This window comes from Hyaena hyaena, unplaced genomic scaffold, assembly GCF_003009895.1.
Source record: "Hyaena hyaena isolate Hyena2069 unplaced genomic scaffold, ASM300989v1 scaffold_2426, whole genome shotgun sequence".
Classification (NCBI taxonomy): domain Eukaryota; kingdom Metazoa; phylum Chordata; class Mammalia; order Carnivora; family Hyaenidae; genus Hyaena; species Hyaena hyaena.
Window position 1 is genome coordinate 3,820 of NW_024083061.1, and position 14,802 is coordinate 18,621.

At 43.2% G+C, this 14,802-nt stretch overlaps 1 protein-coding gene across 1 annotated transcript; it reads right to left on the reverse strand.

The window, feature by feature from the left end:
- Nucleotides 1–3,304: 3,304 nt before the first annotated feature.
- On the reverse strand, nucleotides 3,305–4,657 carry LOC120227505 (uncharacterized protein C3orf20-like). The gene is made up of 2 exons (XM_039225609.1): nucleotides 4,204–4,657; nucleotides 3,305–3,973 (listed from the first exon to the last, which is right to left on the reverse strand). The coding sequence occupies exons 1-2, from the start codon at nucleotides 4,655–4,657 to the stop codon at nucleotides 3,933–3,935; spliced, it is 495 nt and encodes a 164-aa protein (XP_039081540.1). The 3' UTR covers nucleotides 3,305–3,932.
- Between the last annotated feature and the right edge of the window lie 10,145 nt (nucleotides 4,658–14,802).

The window sequence follows — 14,802 nt, forward strand, 5'->3', positions numbered from 1 at the left end:
GGGGGAGTCCAACTGGAATTTTAATTTAGAAAAGGAAAACAAACTCCATACCCAAAATATAAATAATCCATCTTAAAAATGGGCAGAAGACATGAACAGACATTTCACCAAAGACAACCAGATGGTCAAGAGACACATGAAAAGATGCTCAACATCACTCATCAGGGAAATGCAAATCTGAACCACAATGAGATACCATCTCACTCCTGTCAGAATGGGTGAAATCAAAAAGAAAACAATAAGCGTTGGTGAGAATGCAAAGAAAAAGGAACCCTTGTGCACTGTTGCAGGGAATGCAAACTGGTGCAGTCACTGTGGAAAACAGAAGATAGGCTCCTCCAAGAACTAAATAGAATTATTATATAATCCAGTAATCACACTCTGGGTATTTACCCAAAGAATACAAAAACACTAATTCAAAAGAATATATGTGCTCCAATGTTTACTGCAATATTACTTAAAATAACCAAATTATGGAAGCAGCCCAAGTGTCCATCAACAGAAGAAAGGAGAAAGAAGACGTGGTGTGTATACATACAATAAAATATTATTCATCCATAAAAAAGAATATCTTCCCATTTATAGTGACATGGATGGAGCTAGAGAGTATTATGCTAAGTGAAATAAGTCAGTCAGAGAAAGACAAATACCAAATGATTTCTCTCATATGTGGGATTTTGGAAATAAAACAAATAAGCAGAGGGAAAAGAGAGACAGACAGAGAGACCAAGAAACAGACTCTTAAATACAGAGAACACACTGGTGGTTACCGGAGGGGAGGTTATTGGGGGAGCGATGAAATAAGAGACAGGGATTAAGTGTACACTTATCATGAAGAGCACTGAGCAACGCAGAGAATGTTGACTCACTATATTGTACACTTGAAACTAGTATAACACTGTGTGTTGATTATGCTGGAATTAAAATTTAAAACTTCATAAAATTTAAGAAAAGAAAAAATAAATAAAGCATACTTGGATTGAGGCTCAAAAACCCCTCAACATTTATCAAAATAAGTTTTTTTACCCTTGTATTTAACAAAAATTTGTTGATTTTTGTAAGCACATGCTAATTCTCATAGGCAATAAAAAATGACTATGGTGGGGTGATTTTCTTTTTTCCTGAATGGCTGTATGATAGCAATAAAACATGAGTTTCTTCCTGTTTGTCTTTGCAAAAATACCCAAGGGCTTTATCAGTTTTTATTTTTAATTGACAAATCATCCTTTCTCCAAGGAGTCACTGCCCAGATGATCTCCTGTCTCCAATAGCTGATTAGTTTTGCCCCATAGTGCCACCATCAGTGGCTTCTCATGGGGACAGAGCGGCTTCCCAACATCACTTCAAATGACCACATGAAATCCCACATTTTCCCTGCAAGGCTGGCAATTTTATTATGCCATCTATTTGTACGGTACACGTACATCATAAGATGTTTAAGCCCTGACCTCCAAGGCGAGCCTTTGTCCAGAGGACAGGGAGAGATGCTAAGTAGGGATGGATCTTACAGGTGAGAGTCAATGGTTAGGAGACAGAAATTGTTTACGCTTCCCTACAAAATGCCCTAACGGTCAGGATGACTTTCAGGCATCCAATATGCACACAGGTGACCTCTGAACAACACGGCTTTGAACTGTGCAGGTCCACTGATCTGTGAATTTCTTTCAACAACTACAGGACAGTACTGTGAATGTATTTTCTCTTCCTTAGGATTTTCTTAACAAAATTTCTTTAAGCTTGCTTATTTATTGTAAGAATACAGTATATAATACAAATAACACACAAAGTATGTGTTAACTGTTTACATTAACAGTAAGGCTTTTGTTCAACAGTAGGCTATCAGGAGTTAAGTTTTGAGGGAGTCAAAAGTTACATGCGGATTTTTCACTCCTTGCGGGTCAGCACGAGGGTCATTTGTACCTGTATATCCACCATGCTTAAGAGATACATTAGATACAATGGATTCACTGTGTCTTCCAGATCCTACACCCCTTCATCCCTCTCCAGAGCTCACTTCCTCCAACTTCATGTCAGAATTCCCCTTCATGCTTTTATTCTATACCCAATGCAATCCTGCTTGTGCTCTTTTAAATTTTATTTAAATAGTATCACACCAAATGTATCCTTCTCAAACTTGCTTTCTGCTATTTACTTAACACTGGTTTGGTTTTTTGAGATTTATCTGTATTGATGTATGTGGTTTTTTTAAATGTTTTATTTATTTCTGAGAGAGAGAGAGAGCGTGAGCAGGGGAGGGTCAGAGAGAGAGGGAGACACAGAATCTGAATCAGGCTCCAGGCTCTGAGCTACCTGTTAGCACAGAGCCTGACGTGGGGCTCGAACCCACGGACCATGAGATCATGACCTGAGCTGAAGTCGGACGCCCAACCGACTGAGCCACCCAGGTACCCCTTGATGTATGTGTTTTAATGCTTGTTTCATTTTGTATTATTTTATTACTTTTTTAGTTTTAATTAAAGTATAGTTGACATACAGTATTATATTAGTTTCAGGTATGCAATAGAGTAACTTGATATTTAGGTACATTACAAAGTGCTCCTCATAGTAAGTGTGGTCACCATCTCTCACCTCTTTCACATCTGACACATGTCACTATAGTATTATTGACTATAGTCCCTATGCCATACAAGCGCTTGATTTTTACTTCTCACTATGCTCCACTGTCTAAATAGACTATACCTTGCTTTTTTCCTGTTGATGGACATTTATGTTTTCAATTTTATTTTCTTTTGCCATTCTAAACGGTTCTGCAACAAACATTCTGGTACAACTTCTCACACATGTGTGCCAAGTGTGACTGTCAGGTGTGGTGAGTGGACTATCAGGAATCCACACCAGGCCATGACTTGAGCACAAAAACTAAGAGTAAACATTTAGAAAACTCTGTGGCACTTTGACATTGCTGTGACATCACATTTTTGAAAAGGTCAACCCATGAGAGATAGAGATTGGTAGTTTTACAAACTGGTCCTTTACCACACATAGTTCGAAAAGCACAGCTCTAGGGAATGAACTAGGAGAGAAATTGCTGAGTCATCAGATGCTTGAGTATCTCCCACCTTGCAGATACCATCACACTGCTCTCCATGGGAACTGCACCAATATCTATGCTCAACTGCAACATTTGAGAATCTCTGTTGCTCCAGAATCTCTCTGTTTGAGACTCCACCTCCACTCTTGGAGATGTCAGATGTTTAAACTGAGGATCTGACCTTTCTATTGCATTCTTACTGGCACTATTCAAACTTCCACCGAAGGGCGGAAGCCCGGGTACCCACCTTTCCCTATTGAGCCGACACCAGAGCTACTTTTCCCAATGGTGCTGATCAGGTAGTCGAAAGCTGTCTCCTTGGCTTTGAGGTGGAGGAGCAGGCTGGCCTCCACGAAGTGCCTTGTGACATCCAGATGATTGGAACCTACTAAAGGAGTCATCGAAGCAACTCAGTTTCCTCCCAGCACAGGGCTAATGCTTCCAGGAAAGGGTCTCTGTAAGTGGCCCAGGAAATAAGGGTAGAGGGAAGATCTACTCCTAGGGTAAGCAAGGATGAGGGTCTTTTAATGGAAGGGTCTCCTTAATGGAAGGGTTTCAATCTCCCAAGACCTGTCAGGTGGCATTTTGCTCTCTACTCCCCTTACCCTTCTCTCTTCCTACCCACAGGCCAGGGTCCTGGTGCCATTAGTATTTAAAATAACATTTAGAAGGTCCTAGAAGCATCTAGAAGGCTCAATTACTGATATGGCTCTCTCTTCCTTCCTTGATCTTAGGGTTACACCCTTACCATGGATGGTCTTGCTTACCATGGAGGTCTTACCCTCAGCCATCTCAATTCACCCCCTCCTCCTGGGTACGGCCTCTCTCTACCTCTGGTTCATTTCCATAAAATCCACCCTGCAGTGCCTTTGGCCTCACACTATTCTTCGCAGCCTACCTTCCAGTATGAGCTCCGTAACACTGGGGGAAGGGGAGGAAAAAGTGGAGAAGAGATTAGGGTGTGAGGATGACTGTTGAGGGGAGGTATGAGACACGGTTCAATCCCTATAGCAGACCCATGGCCGCCACCTATCCCCAGTTTACCCTTATAAATCTGGCTGTGATGGCTGTGGTGGCCACACACACATCAGTCTGGGCAGATCCTTCCTGGCTCAGATAAAATGGAGAAGAATCCAGCGAGCCAGGCTTACCAGACGCAGACTCCATCATGGCCTTCCTCTTCAGGGTGAGCAGCTCTGTGAGCAGGTGGATGGACCGCCGCTGGAACTTGTGCAGGGCTTCCCGGCCATGGGTGGGAGAGCGGGTTAACCTGGCAGGCCCAGTGGGTGCGGGCAGCAACGGTGGTGGTAGTACCAGTGGTGGCGCCTTCTTCTGGACAGGGGCCTGCGTGTAGGTTGGTTCCATAAGCACCACGGGTGGGGGTCCAAAGCTGATCTCCAGGCCCAGGATGTAGGACGCAGTAGGCACCATGGGGTAGGCAGTAAGTTCTTCCCAAGTGAACTCAAAGATGTTCCTAATGCCCTTGGGTACAGAAATGCCTGAGTTCCAGCAAAGGATGAGCAGTTTGGAGATGCGGGCCAGCAGCCTGGGGGCCGAGGCCGTGTATTGCTGGTACAATTCTCTGTTGCTCTTGATGCCGTTCATGTTGCTAGAGTACACATACTGTTAGGTAACACTGTCCATCTTAGACAAGATGGACCTTCAGCTGTAAAAAGTCAGGGCCACTGAGAGGTGACTGAGGGTGAAAAGTTCTTACCTAAGGTGAAGCCTTGGAGACAAACAGAATGGAAGTGCTGAAATGGTCTTTACAGGTCATTGAGTGGGTCCTATCCAGGGAGGACAAGGAAATAACTGGTCCCTCCTCACACAGAAGGGCAAAGGGATGCCCCTCTTCTCTTCTCTTCCTTTCCCAGAGAGAGCAACACATAAACCCACATTGGGTGAGTCGCTTTGGGAAGGGACTTGGGGATGACCAGATTCCGGAAATGGTTCTAGGGACAGTCAGACAAACCAAGTACGTCGTGGGAGGGACACGGAGGGGCTGGAGGAGTGGAAAGGATGGGGAAGGGAGAAAGGTTCTACTGTACCTTTTATAGTTAGAGGCCTGAGAGTAGAAGATCTGCTTGTAATCTATAAATAAAAACCTGCAAAAACAAACAAAAAGAGGTTTCATTGGCTCTCTGGAGGAAGTGATGCGGAAGTTCCCAGCGGCAAGGCAAGGGTGGGCATGCAATTATTCAACACGTACATCCAAGGGCAGACAGCGAATACATTTTCTCAATTCAATAACTAATATTGGCCACATTTCATCAAATCAAGGTTTGATGTCATTGACTATAAGATGCACCATCTTACAAGAAAGAAAAAAAATCAATGTAAGATGCCACTAACTATAAGACATATCAAAATTTAAGAGATGATAAAATGAGGGAAATGCCTATCTTAAAATCAATGAACTATTGTTGGAGTCCGGCTCCGGCAGGTCCAGGGATCCCTGAAGGATGATGGACAGTGTCGGCGAGAGAGAGAGAGAGTGAGAGAGCCCCGAGATTCTTTCTGATCACCAGGCAGGCATCTCTGTCCTGTCGGTTTTTGTGTCTTTATTTAAAGGTTCAGCAACAAGATGAAGTCATAGAAAGGAATTTCTTACAATGGGAGGCCTTTTGTGATAACAATAGTAGAATTATTCTGACCAAGAAAATAACAGAATGTTCTTAGTGAAAAATAAGATAACATATAGGTCAAATTGTATATAGATAAGTTAGGAGTATTTTGTCTGGCTCTCAAGAGGATGAATGTTTCTGAATTGGTTTGTTTGTGGAGACTAACATGGGGGCCCTGAATGGGTCAGTCTTTTGCCCCTGGGTTATGTTTAGCTACTCTTATCTATCCTCATCCCAGCTGCCATTGTAAGAGAGGGTGTTTGTGGAAAGTAGGCCTTGAGGAAGGGACTGTTATGTTTCAGCAATTAGCAAAGATATATGTGGTAACTATGTTTTGCTCTTAACCCCAAAATAGGCCCTTGGTCTCAGGGCCAGGCTCAATTGTAATTCTTGTGTTCTTAACCCCCTAAGTCTCGGATCTGCAAGGCCCATAAGAAGAGCCTTTTAACAATTTTCCCCACAGAGCTTTCATCTAAAATCTCTTTTGTAAAGGCAGGAATATGCTTTTCCTTATGAGGTATCTGTATTCAGAATATGGGTCTGATATGGAATATTGTGAGGCCTGGTTGATACCAGCAGACTTATATCCAACAAGAGCCTATAGTAGCAGAAGATACCAGTTTTCATTTCTCAGGGCAGGAGCTGCAAGCATTGTCACTTCCTTGCTGTGATTGCCATCCAGAGAGGCCAGTGTGGCTCCCGGCAAACTATGATAAATATTTTCCCACTTTAACAGAACTTCTTGAGGGCTCTGCCTCCTCATCAAGTAAAGTGTAGGGTAGCAGACGTGAACACCATTGGGTGCTATGGTGGTTCGTATCCTTACTTCTAAATTGTGTTTTATTCTTATTTTCTCAATGTATGTCAAAAATAGACCCCTGGTTGGGGTGCCTGACTGGCTCAGTCAGAAGAACACATGACGCTTGATCTTGGGGTCGTGAGTTCAATCCCATTGGGTATAGAGATTACTAAATAAATTAACTTAAAAAAATAGAACAATGACTGCAGAGAAGGAGTGTGAAGAACAATTTGATAAACACAAAAATGGCTGGGAAAATCCACAACTAGACTTCAAGGGTTTTGTAATCAGATCTGAAAGTTTCATTTCTCTAATCAAAAGGAACCCCTCAAGAACATTCTTCAGTAATATATCAGTCTAAAATACACTGACAAAAATGTAACGTCACTTCTTAATCTTGCACTACACAAAAATGATGATTATTTCTTTTTAATTCTGGAGAGGCTTTGTGAAAATACGAGCCTCTGCCAGAGATGCTCAAGAATCCAGAACATGTCAGAAAAGCTGACCTATGGGAAGCTTAGAGCAGACGGGGGCAGGGTCCTCCCCCACCACCTTTGCAGCATTTCTATGCCATACGGACCAGCTGTCCCTGCAGTCTGACTTCAGGGACCCCCAACTTCTGCCAATCCTGCTTATTACCACAGCCTCCCAACCATCACCTCTACCTTCCATCCTGACGACCACTCCCCAAGAGGTCTGTGCTGCTCTCCTCCTGCCAGACAGTCCTCATTCTTTCATTTTTCAAACCACGCCCTCTGGAGTCACCCCAAAGCCGCCCTGCGGGGTGCACAGCCAACGTTTACCAGAGCAGGCTCAGGGCCACGATCTGGTGTGACCGCCCCGGGGTGAGATTACTCACTCTCCCATTTCACTGATGAGGAGTCAGAGGCCTAGGGAGACAGAGCTCCTGATCAGGCAGGAATTGCCTATGTGCCAACCCTCGGCCTTCGAGATGCCTCTGCCCATCTGTCAGCAACAAAACCCCCGAGAAACAAGGGTTCCATAGAGCAAAGCCTTCCGACACCCTGGTTTACAGAGAAGTGGCTTCCTAGGTCTATTTGCTGACCTCCCAGCAAAGGAGGTCTCAGAGACTCAGAAAAATAGTTCATTTTTTAAATGAGAAGTCTGCGGAACAAAGAAACCACTTAGAATCTCGGTCATCTGGGCAACCAGCCAAATGGATATGACCCTGACCAAGCAGGGCAGATTTTTTTTTTTTTTTTTTTAAAGCTAGGGCTCAAATGAAGGGAAGACAAATACAGTCCTTGAAATGTACCCCTCCTACCAGTTCATTTGTTTTGAGGTTAATTTTGAAGATAGATCTTATGAACAGATAAAAGCTGATTTTTAAAGCAATTTTATTGAGATATAATTCACATGCCATATAATTCACCCTTTTAAAAGTGTACAGTGGTTTTTTTAGTAAATATTCAAAGTCATGCAACAAATACCACTATCTAATTTTAGGACATTTTCCTCACCCCCAAAGGCGATTCACTAGCAGTCCCTCCCCTTCCCCCTCACTCCTAGGCAACCACTAATCTAGTTTCTGTCTACAGAGTTGCCTGTTCGGGGCATTCCACATAAATGCAATCATCATACACTGTGTTGTCTTTTGTGACTGGCTTCTTTCACTCAGCATGTTTCCAAGGTTCATCCGGTGTTGTAGAACGTGTCAGCATGTCATTCATTTTTACGGCAGAATAATTATATGGATAGACCACAATTTGTCGACCCCTCAGTGTCTGATGGACATTTTGGTGGCTTCTACTTTGGGCTATTACGAATAGTAGTACTATGAATAAGTACACTTATGTACAGGTTTTTGCTTGGATGGCTATCTTCATTCTCCTGGGTGGATACCTTGGAGTCGAATTGCCAGGTCATATGGTAACTCAGTGCTTAACATTTTGGGCTGTCAGATTGGTTTCCAAAGTGGCTGCACCACTTTACAGTCCCACCGACAAAGTAGGAGGGCTGTAACTAATCCATGTCCTTGTAAACACTTGTTATTGTGTCTTTTTGATTCTCGAGCCATTCTAGAGGGTACAAAGTGGTGTCTCATTGTGACTCTGACTAGCATTTCTCTAATGACTAATGATGGTGAGCATCTTTTTGTGTGTTTATTGACCAATTTATATCTTCTTTAGAGAAGAGTCTACCTGGACCTAAAAGCTGTTTGTTTTTTTTTTTAAAGAATCATCATTTAAAATTTAGTATTACTATATGTTTATTATACATTATATATGTTATAATATAATCAACATAATATTATAATTTCTACTTACCTGTATTTGTTGTCATATATTTCTGTCTTCAAAATTCAGCTAGAGGTACCCATGTGACTAAATTCTGGCCTCTGAAATGAAAGCGGAGCTGCTGGGTAGGACCCTGAGATATTTTTAAAGGAAGCTACCTTCACGGACAGAACACCTGCTCTTTCCTCAGAGCCCTTCTCCTTCCTCCTGCCTGTAGCTTAAGCAGCCATGAGATTGGAGAGGGAAGCCATGCATTAACGGTGGCTGAGCAGAGCACCGGACCCTGGGGTCCTGACAACTGGCACCCCCACGCCAACACTCGGCCACCGACCTCTGAACCACTTCACGGGACAGAACGAGCCACTTTATTCATATCTCTACCCGTGCAGTCCACTGTGACTCCTGACTGACAGCCAGCCATGTTGGAGTATCATCCACCCTCCTTTTCCCATAAATGCTTATTATTCTGTCATTCATTTTTCCATCACTGAGACACAGGCCTTGCCCTCAAGTAGCTCAACATTTAACAGGTAGGTCAGACTTAGAACAAAACTGACTTGTAGACTACAGGATAAAGGTCACACTACAGAAAAATAGACACAGGCCATGAAAACCCAAAGAAAAAGGTCTAATGGAAGCAGCACTGAAGATGGTTATAAAAGACGAGCAGAGGTTGTCACGTAGATGGGAAGGAGAAGGGGTTCTAGGCAAAAGGAACAATATGTACAAGGGAACAGAAGCACTGAAAGCATGGTGGCTCAGAGCCCTGCAAAGCCTATCTGCTTGATTGGGGTCTATGGGAGAACAGTAGACGAAGTTGGAAAAGTGGTCTCGAGTCAGATCACAAAAGCCTTGCATGTCATGCCAAAGAATTTGCATGTATTATGCAATCAAGTATTCAAGTGTATTGTCTTTAATCACTAGTTGTGTCCCATGTGGTAAATCTCATCTCTGTAACAGGTGCGCAGGGACCATGTCTTCTCTCTCTTTTATAATGTCCCTATTACTGTGCTGCTGCAAGCCAGAAACTGAAAACTGTTTGTGGCATCAAAGTCTCATGAACAGCCTGCGAGACCCATGCGGATGGCCACAAGCAAAGTTTCAAGAAACACCTCCCACAAAGAAATGAAAGGATCATGTAAGAAGTTTATAAAGTGCCTTCTTCATTCCATTTGCTGCCTGGCTGCTCTGTCCTAGAGGACAGATCTGAGGGGAGAAGCATGCACACAAAGCTACAATGACAAGTCGAGTTCTCTCTGCAAGGCAGAACTTCCAGAAACCCAGAGAAGGTAGTATCACTGGGTAGCGAGGAGCTGAGGGTAAGTGACCTTGAGCCCAGCACTTGGATCTGTGTGATATTCTCAAGGGCACTAGTCCCCACCTCCCAGTACTGTGAGGATTAAGTACGGTGATGCATGTACAGGGTTGGCGCAACTCCTAGCACAGAGGTAAGTGCTCAATGAATGCTAAATAGCAAATGGAAATTATTTGGAGTGGTCAAAAATGGCTGCACAATGGAAATGACAGAAACTGCTTCAGAGACAAGCTGACTAGGGAACAAGGGGAGGGAGAGCATTCCAGGTGATGGGAAGGACACTTGCTCAGGGTGGAGGCAAACTGCCTGGCGAGTTTGGGGAACTGGAAATAAGCAGAGCAGGTGATGGGTTAGTGTGGAGTGTGGGCAGAAAGGGGCCAGCTGTAAAGCGATGAGCCTGGACTTCGTCTTGCAGCGAAATTATGGGAGGACTGCCAGCAGAGGGGGTGTCTGTATTTTAGGGTGCTCCTTCCAGGGCTGGCATGTGGTGGGAAGTAGTTTAGAAGCTCAGCTGCTGTAGAGATTAGCCAAGGACAGGAGCCGAACCCACAGCACCCTGATTTCTGCCTACAGGACCAAGGGATTTCCAGTCCTTGGTGCACCGGGAAGGGTACTCAAACAGTGAGGACACGGTAAGCTGCCAGGGGAGCGGTGGAGTGCAAGCAGAGCACAGGTAGAAAGTGGGACAGTTCTCAACAGGCTTTGGGAAAAGCAAGTGCGTGTAATCAGAAGGAAGCTGGGCAGGGATGGGGGTGCGCATCAGGAATAGGTTTAGAAGAGTAAAGGATATCCTTCTTTCCCATTACTGGCACTGACCCAAGTATATATTTCTTAGAAGTTTATACAGTTGTACACTTAAAATTAAAATTGGCTCTCTCAGGTCACCTGATCCTGGCTTTCTTTGCTATTTTCTCTAGTTTCTGGCTCCCTGTAGTTTTAATCAGAAATGCTTTGATATATACATAGAGAGAGCGAGTGAGAGAGAGCGAGCAGTTCAGAGGTAGCTGCGTGCCTGCAATCAGTGAGCAAGCCCAGCTTTAGGCTAGGACAGGCATGAGAATGAGCCCTCACTCGGGGCACAAGAGGTGGCAACGGGACTAGGAAAATTAACAGGCACTGTCCTCTCTGCTGTTCAGTAAAGAAAGCATGTTCTGGACAGACGCTTGAGTTCTCAAAGCAGATGAGAGGAAGAAAGGACTGAGCTGGAGAGAGAGAAGTGATCTGAGAGGAAGCAGAGTAGGGGCCAGCGCATACGATCAAGCTTAGCCCCCTGCCACCGAGGAAGGTTTACACGGGAGACTGAAACCTCATGGTCATTGCTCACCCTAGAGCAGGATTCACTTGCGAACCACCTGCATCCTCCACTAGGGAGATTTATCATGATATCAATGGCCCTTATTAAGACGGTCTCCCGGCAAGACCCATCAAGGAACATAAATATGATCATCCCTTTTTTTTTAAATGTTTTAATTTTTTAAATTTTTTTTATTTCTAGGAGAGAGAGAGAGAGACAGCGTGAGCAGGGGAGGGTCAGAGAGAGGGAGTCACAGACTGAAACAGGCTCCAGGCTCTGAACTGGCAGTCAGCACAGAGCCCGATGCGGGGCTCAAACCCACGAACCGCGAGATCATGACCTAAGCAAAAGTCGGACGCTTAACCGACTAAGCCACCCAGGCGCCCCTATGATCATCCCTTTGACCCAGTGATCTCACTTCTGAAAGTAATACCCAAGGAGATGGTTTAGGAGGAGAGAAGCTACTCAAATAAAGACCAATGCTGTTGAGTCAAACAAACAAAAAAAATGCTCATAGCTACTTCCTAATAGTGAAATAATGCAGCCAGCCAACAACTGAGGAAGTGTTTAACAATGATGCAATTAATCTGATAAGCTATCAGGCAGCAATTAAAAATATCCAAGCAGCTCAGTTTTAAAAACATTAAATATTTTTTAAATGGTATTTTTACATTGGTTATGTATGCCTTAAAAATTATGGAAGTCATAATTGGAATCAGAGACATAAAGCCTTTTCTAAGGTAAAGATTTCTCCAAATTATGAAAAACTGCTCAATGTCAGGGAAACCAAATCAAAACCACAATGGGATATCGCTTCACACTTGTTAGAATGATTATCAAAAAGACAAGAACTCAGTGTTGGGGAGAATTTGAAGAAACTGGAACCTTTGTACACGGTGGGATGCAAACTGGTGCAGCCACTCTGGAAAACAATATGGAGGCTTCTCAAAAAATTAAAAAAACTGTTATATGATCCAGGAATTCCACTTCTGGGTATTTCTCCAAAGAAAACAAAAACACCAACTGGAAAAGATATAAGCACCCACATGTTCACTGCAGCATTATTTGCAATAGCCAAGATACAAAAGCAACCCAAGTGTCCACTGATGGATGAATGGAGGAAGAAAATGTGATTTATACACAGTGGAATATTATTCAGCCACAAAAAGGAGGAAATCTTGCCATATTCCACAACATAGATGGACCCTGAGAACAATAAGCTAAGTGAACTAAGTCAGAGAGACAAGTACCCTATGATCTCTTATATGTGGAATCTAAAACAAACACAAAAACAGCAAGCTCACAGAAAACAAGCTAACAGAAAACAGATTGGTGGTTGCCAGAGGCAGAGGATGGGATGGACGAAATGGGTAAAGGGAGTCAAAAGCTGCAAAGTTCCGGTGATAAAATAAGCAAGCCAGGGGGGTGTAATGCACAGCATGGTGACTATAGTTAATACCATTTTGCATATTTGAAAGTTGCTAAGACAGTAGACTCTAGAAGTTCTCACCACCAGAAAAAGAATTCTGTAACTATGTATGGTGATGGACGGTAACTAGACTCATTATGGTGATCATTTAGCAATATACACAAATATTAAACCATTATGGTGTACAATGAAACTGGTATGTTATACATAAATTATACCTCGATTAAAAAAAAAAAAACAACTATTGATTTTTGCAAAGAAGGCAGTAAATCCCGTTTGCGACCTGGGAGAATTGCTATGAGCAGAGCCTATTTTTGTGTTTCTGTTTTTCATAAACATCCCTGAACATGGGCGGAGAGGTGTGGGGCAGGGCAAGGGGTGTTGAGGGGTCGTCTCTAAAACTACTCTTCATATTCAAGCTCAAGGAAGCTTAATTGCTGATAACGATCAGAAGCAGAAACAGAGGGGCGCCTGGGTAGCTCAGACAGTTAAGCATCCGACTTCGGCTCAGGTCATGATCTCACAGTTCATGAGACCAAGCCCTGCATCGGGTGCAGAGCCTGCTTGAGATGCCCTCTCTCCCCACCTCTCTCTGCCCTTCCCCTACTTGCACACACGCTCTCACTGTCCCAAAATAAATAAACCTAAAAAAAAAAAACCCTAATAGGATACAATGTAAAAATGCTTATCACCAGGCAACTGCCACCAAGCAGGTGAACCTTCAGAATTAGAAAAAACGTGGCAGTTAGAAATATGGTGGAGAATTTTTTAAATTGAGGATGAAAAAGTAACATTTCTGACCATTCCTGACACTGGACAAACAAACATTTAAAATGCATGAATATACAAACAGAGCTCAGGATTCATTAAGAAACAGGGTAACAGATCAATACTGGGCCTGAGTGACAAGTTTTCACTAAAACACCTTGCTTTGTTCCATGAGTTTTCCTAGGCAATGACCTACATCCATCACATCAGTCCCCCCCCCCGCCCCACTCCGGCCCCTGCCCAAACCGTAAACATTGAGCTAGATGTTCACAACCTACACTAGCGAAATGCCTCACCAAGGCAGCTCACAAGGGCGGGAGGGCTGGGGGAGTTTCATTCTCTCTCCCGGTTTTCAGTGGGTCAACAAACTCTTTTCAATCGTGATCACTTACTTTAGCCATGTTGTTTTTTACAGGAACTGCTTGACATATAACTGACTTAGTTCAATTAATGGGCTGAAAAAGAAACTACACACATATAGATATGGCGTGGCTAATCTGTTATGTTAACTGTAAAGACCAGTACCCAACCCTGCTCCAAATTCTAAATTCTACTGCTTCGGCTCTATGTCACAAGGTTGGCTGAAAACAATCTTGCAGGCTGTGCTATGACTTTAAGAAATAAATTCTCCCGCAAGTCTTTGGCAAATGTACGGCTAAACATAGCAGAAATCTCATGTATACAGATTTAAAGTTTCTCCTTTGGGAATTTTGCAAGCAAACAAAAAGATTTATTTCGCCAATTCAAATGAACTGTATCAAAACACACAAAGGCCTGGAGGAAAGATTACAATAAAAACAAGTGATTCAAAGCAATTTCTGATCCACAACATTTTACTTAGCCCACAGAGATATAAGGTGTGGCCGTGTTTTCTGACAGATTTCACTGTTCCTTGCCTCCAAGTGAAACACTGCCAGAAGAATATCTTGAGTGCTTAATGTATGCCTGGAAGACATGTTTATCAGCCCTTTAGTAATGGGAGGAGGAGCTGTGCTCAGACCATAAAGTATATAAGAACAGATCATTTAGAGCTGTGCTGTGCTGGGTAGACAGTAGCACTGGACACGTGTCTTCAGCATCTGAACTGTGGCTAGTACAATTAAGGAACTAAAATTGTATTATGACTTGATATTGGACTCACAAACTTAAAAATGTTTGTGTGTTGGAGAGAACTTGGGTGTGTCTCTACTTTTTCACTGTGTATTTTGTGACATATAAATACAGGTCAAATACTCCTGATGAAAACTTAGCATCTTAATT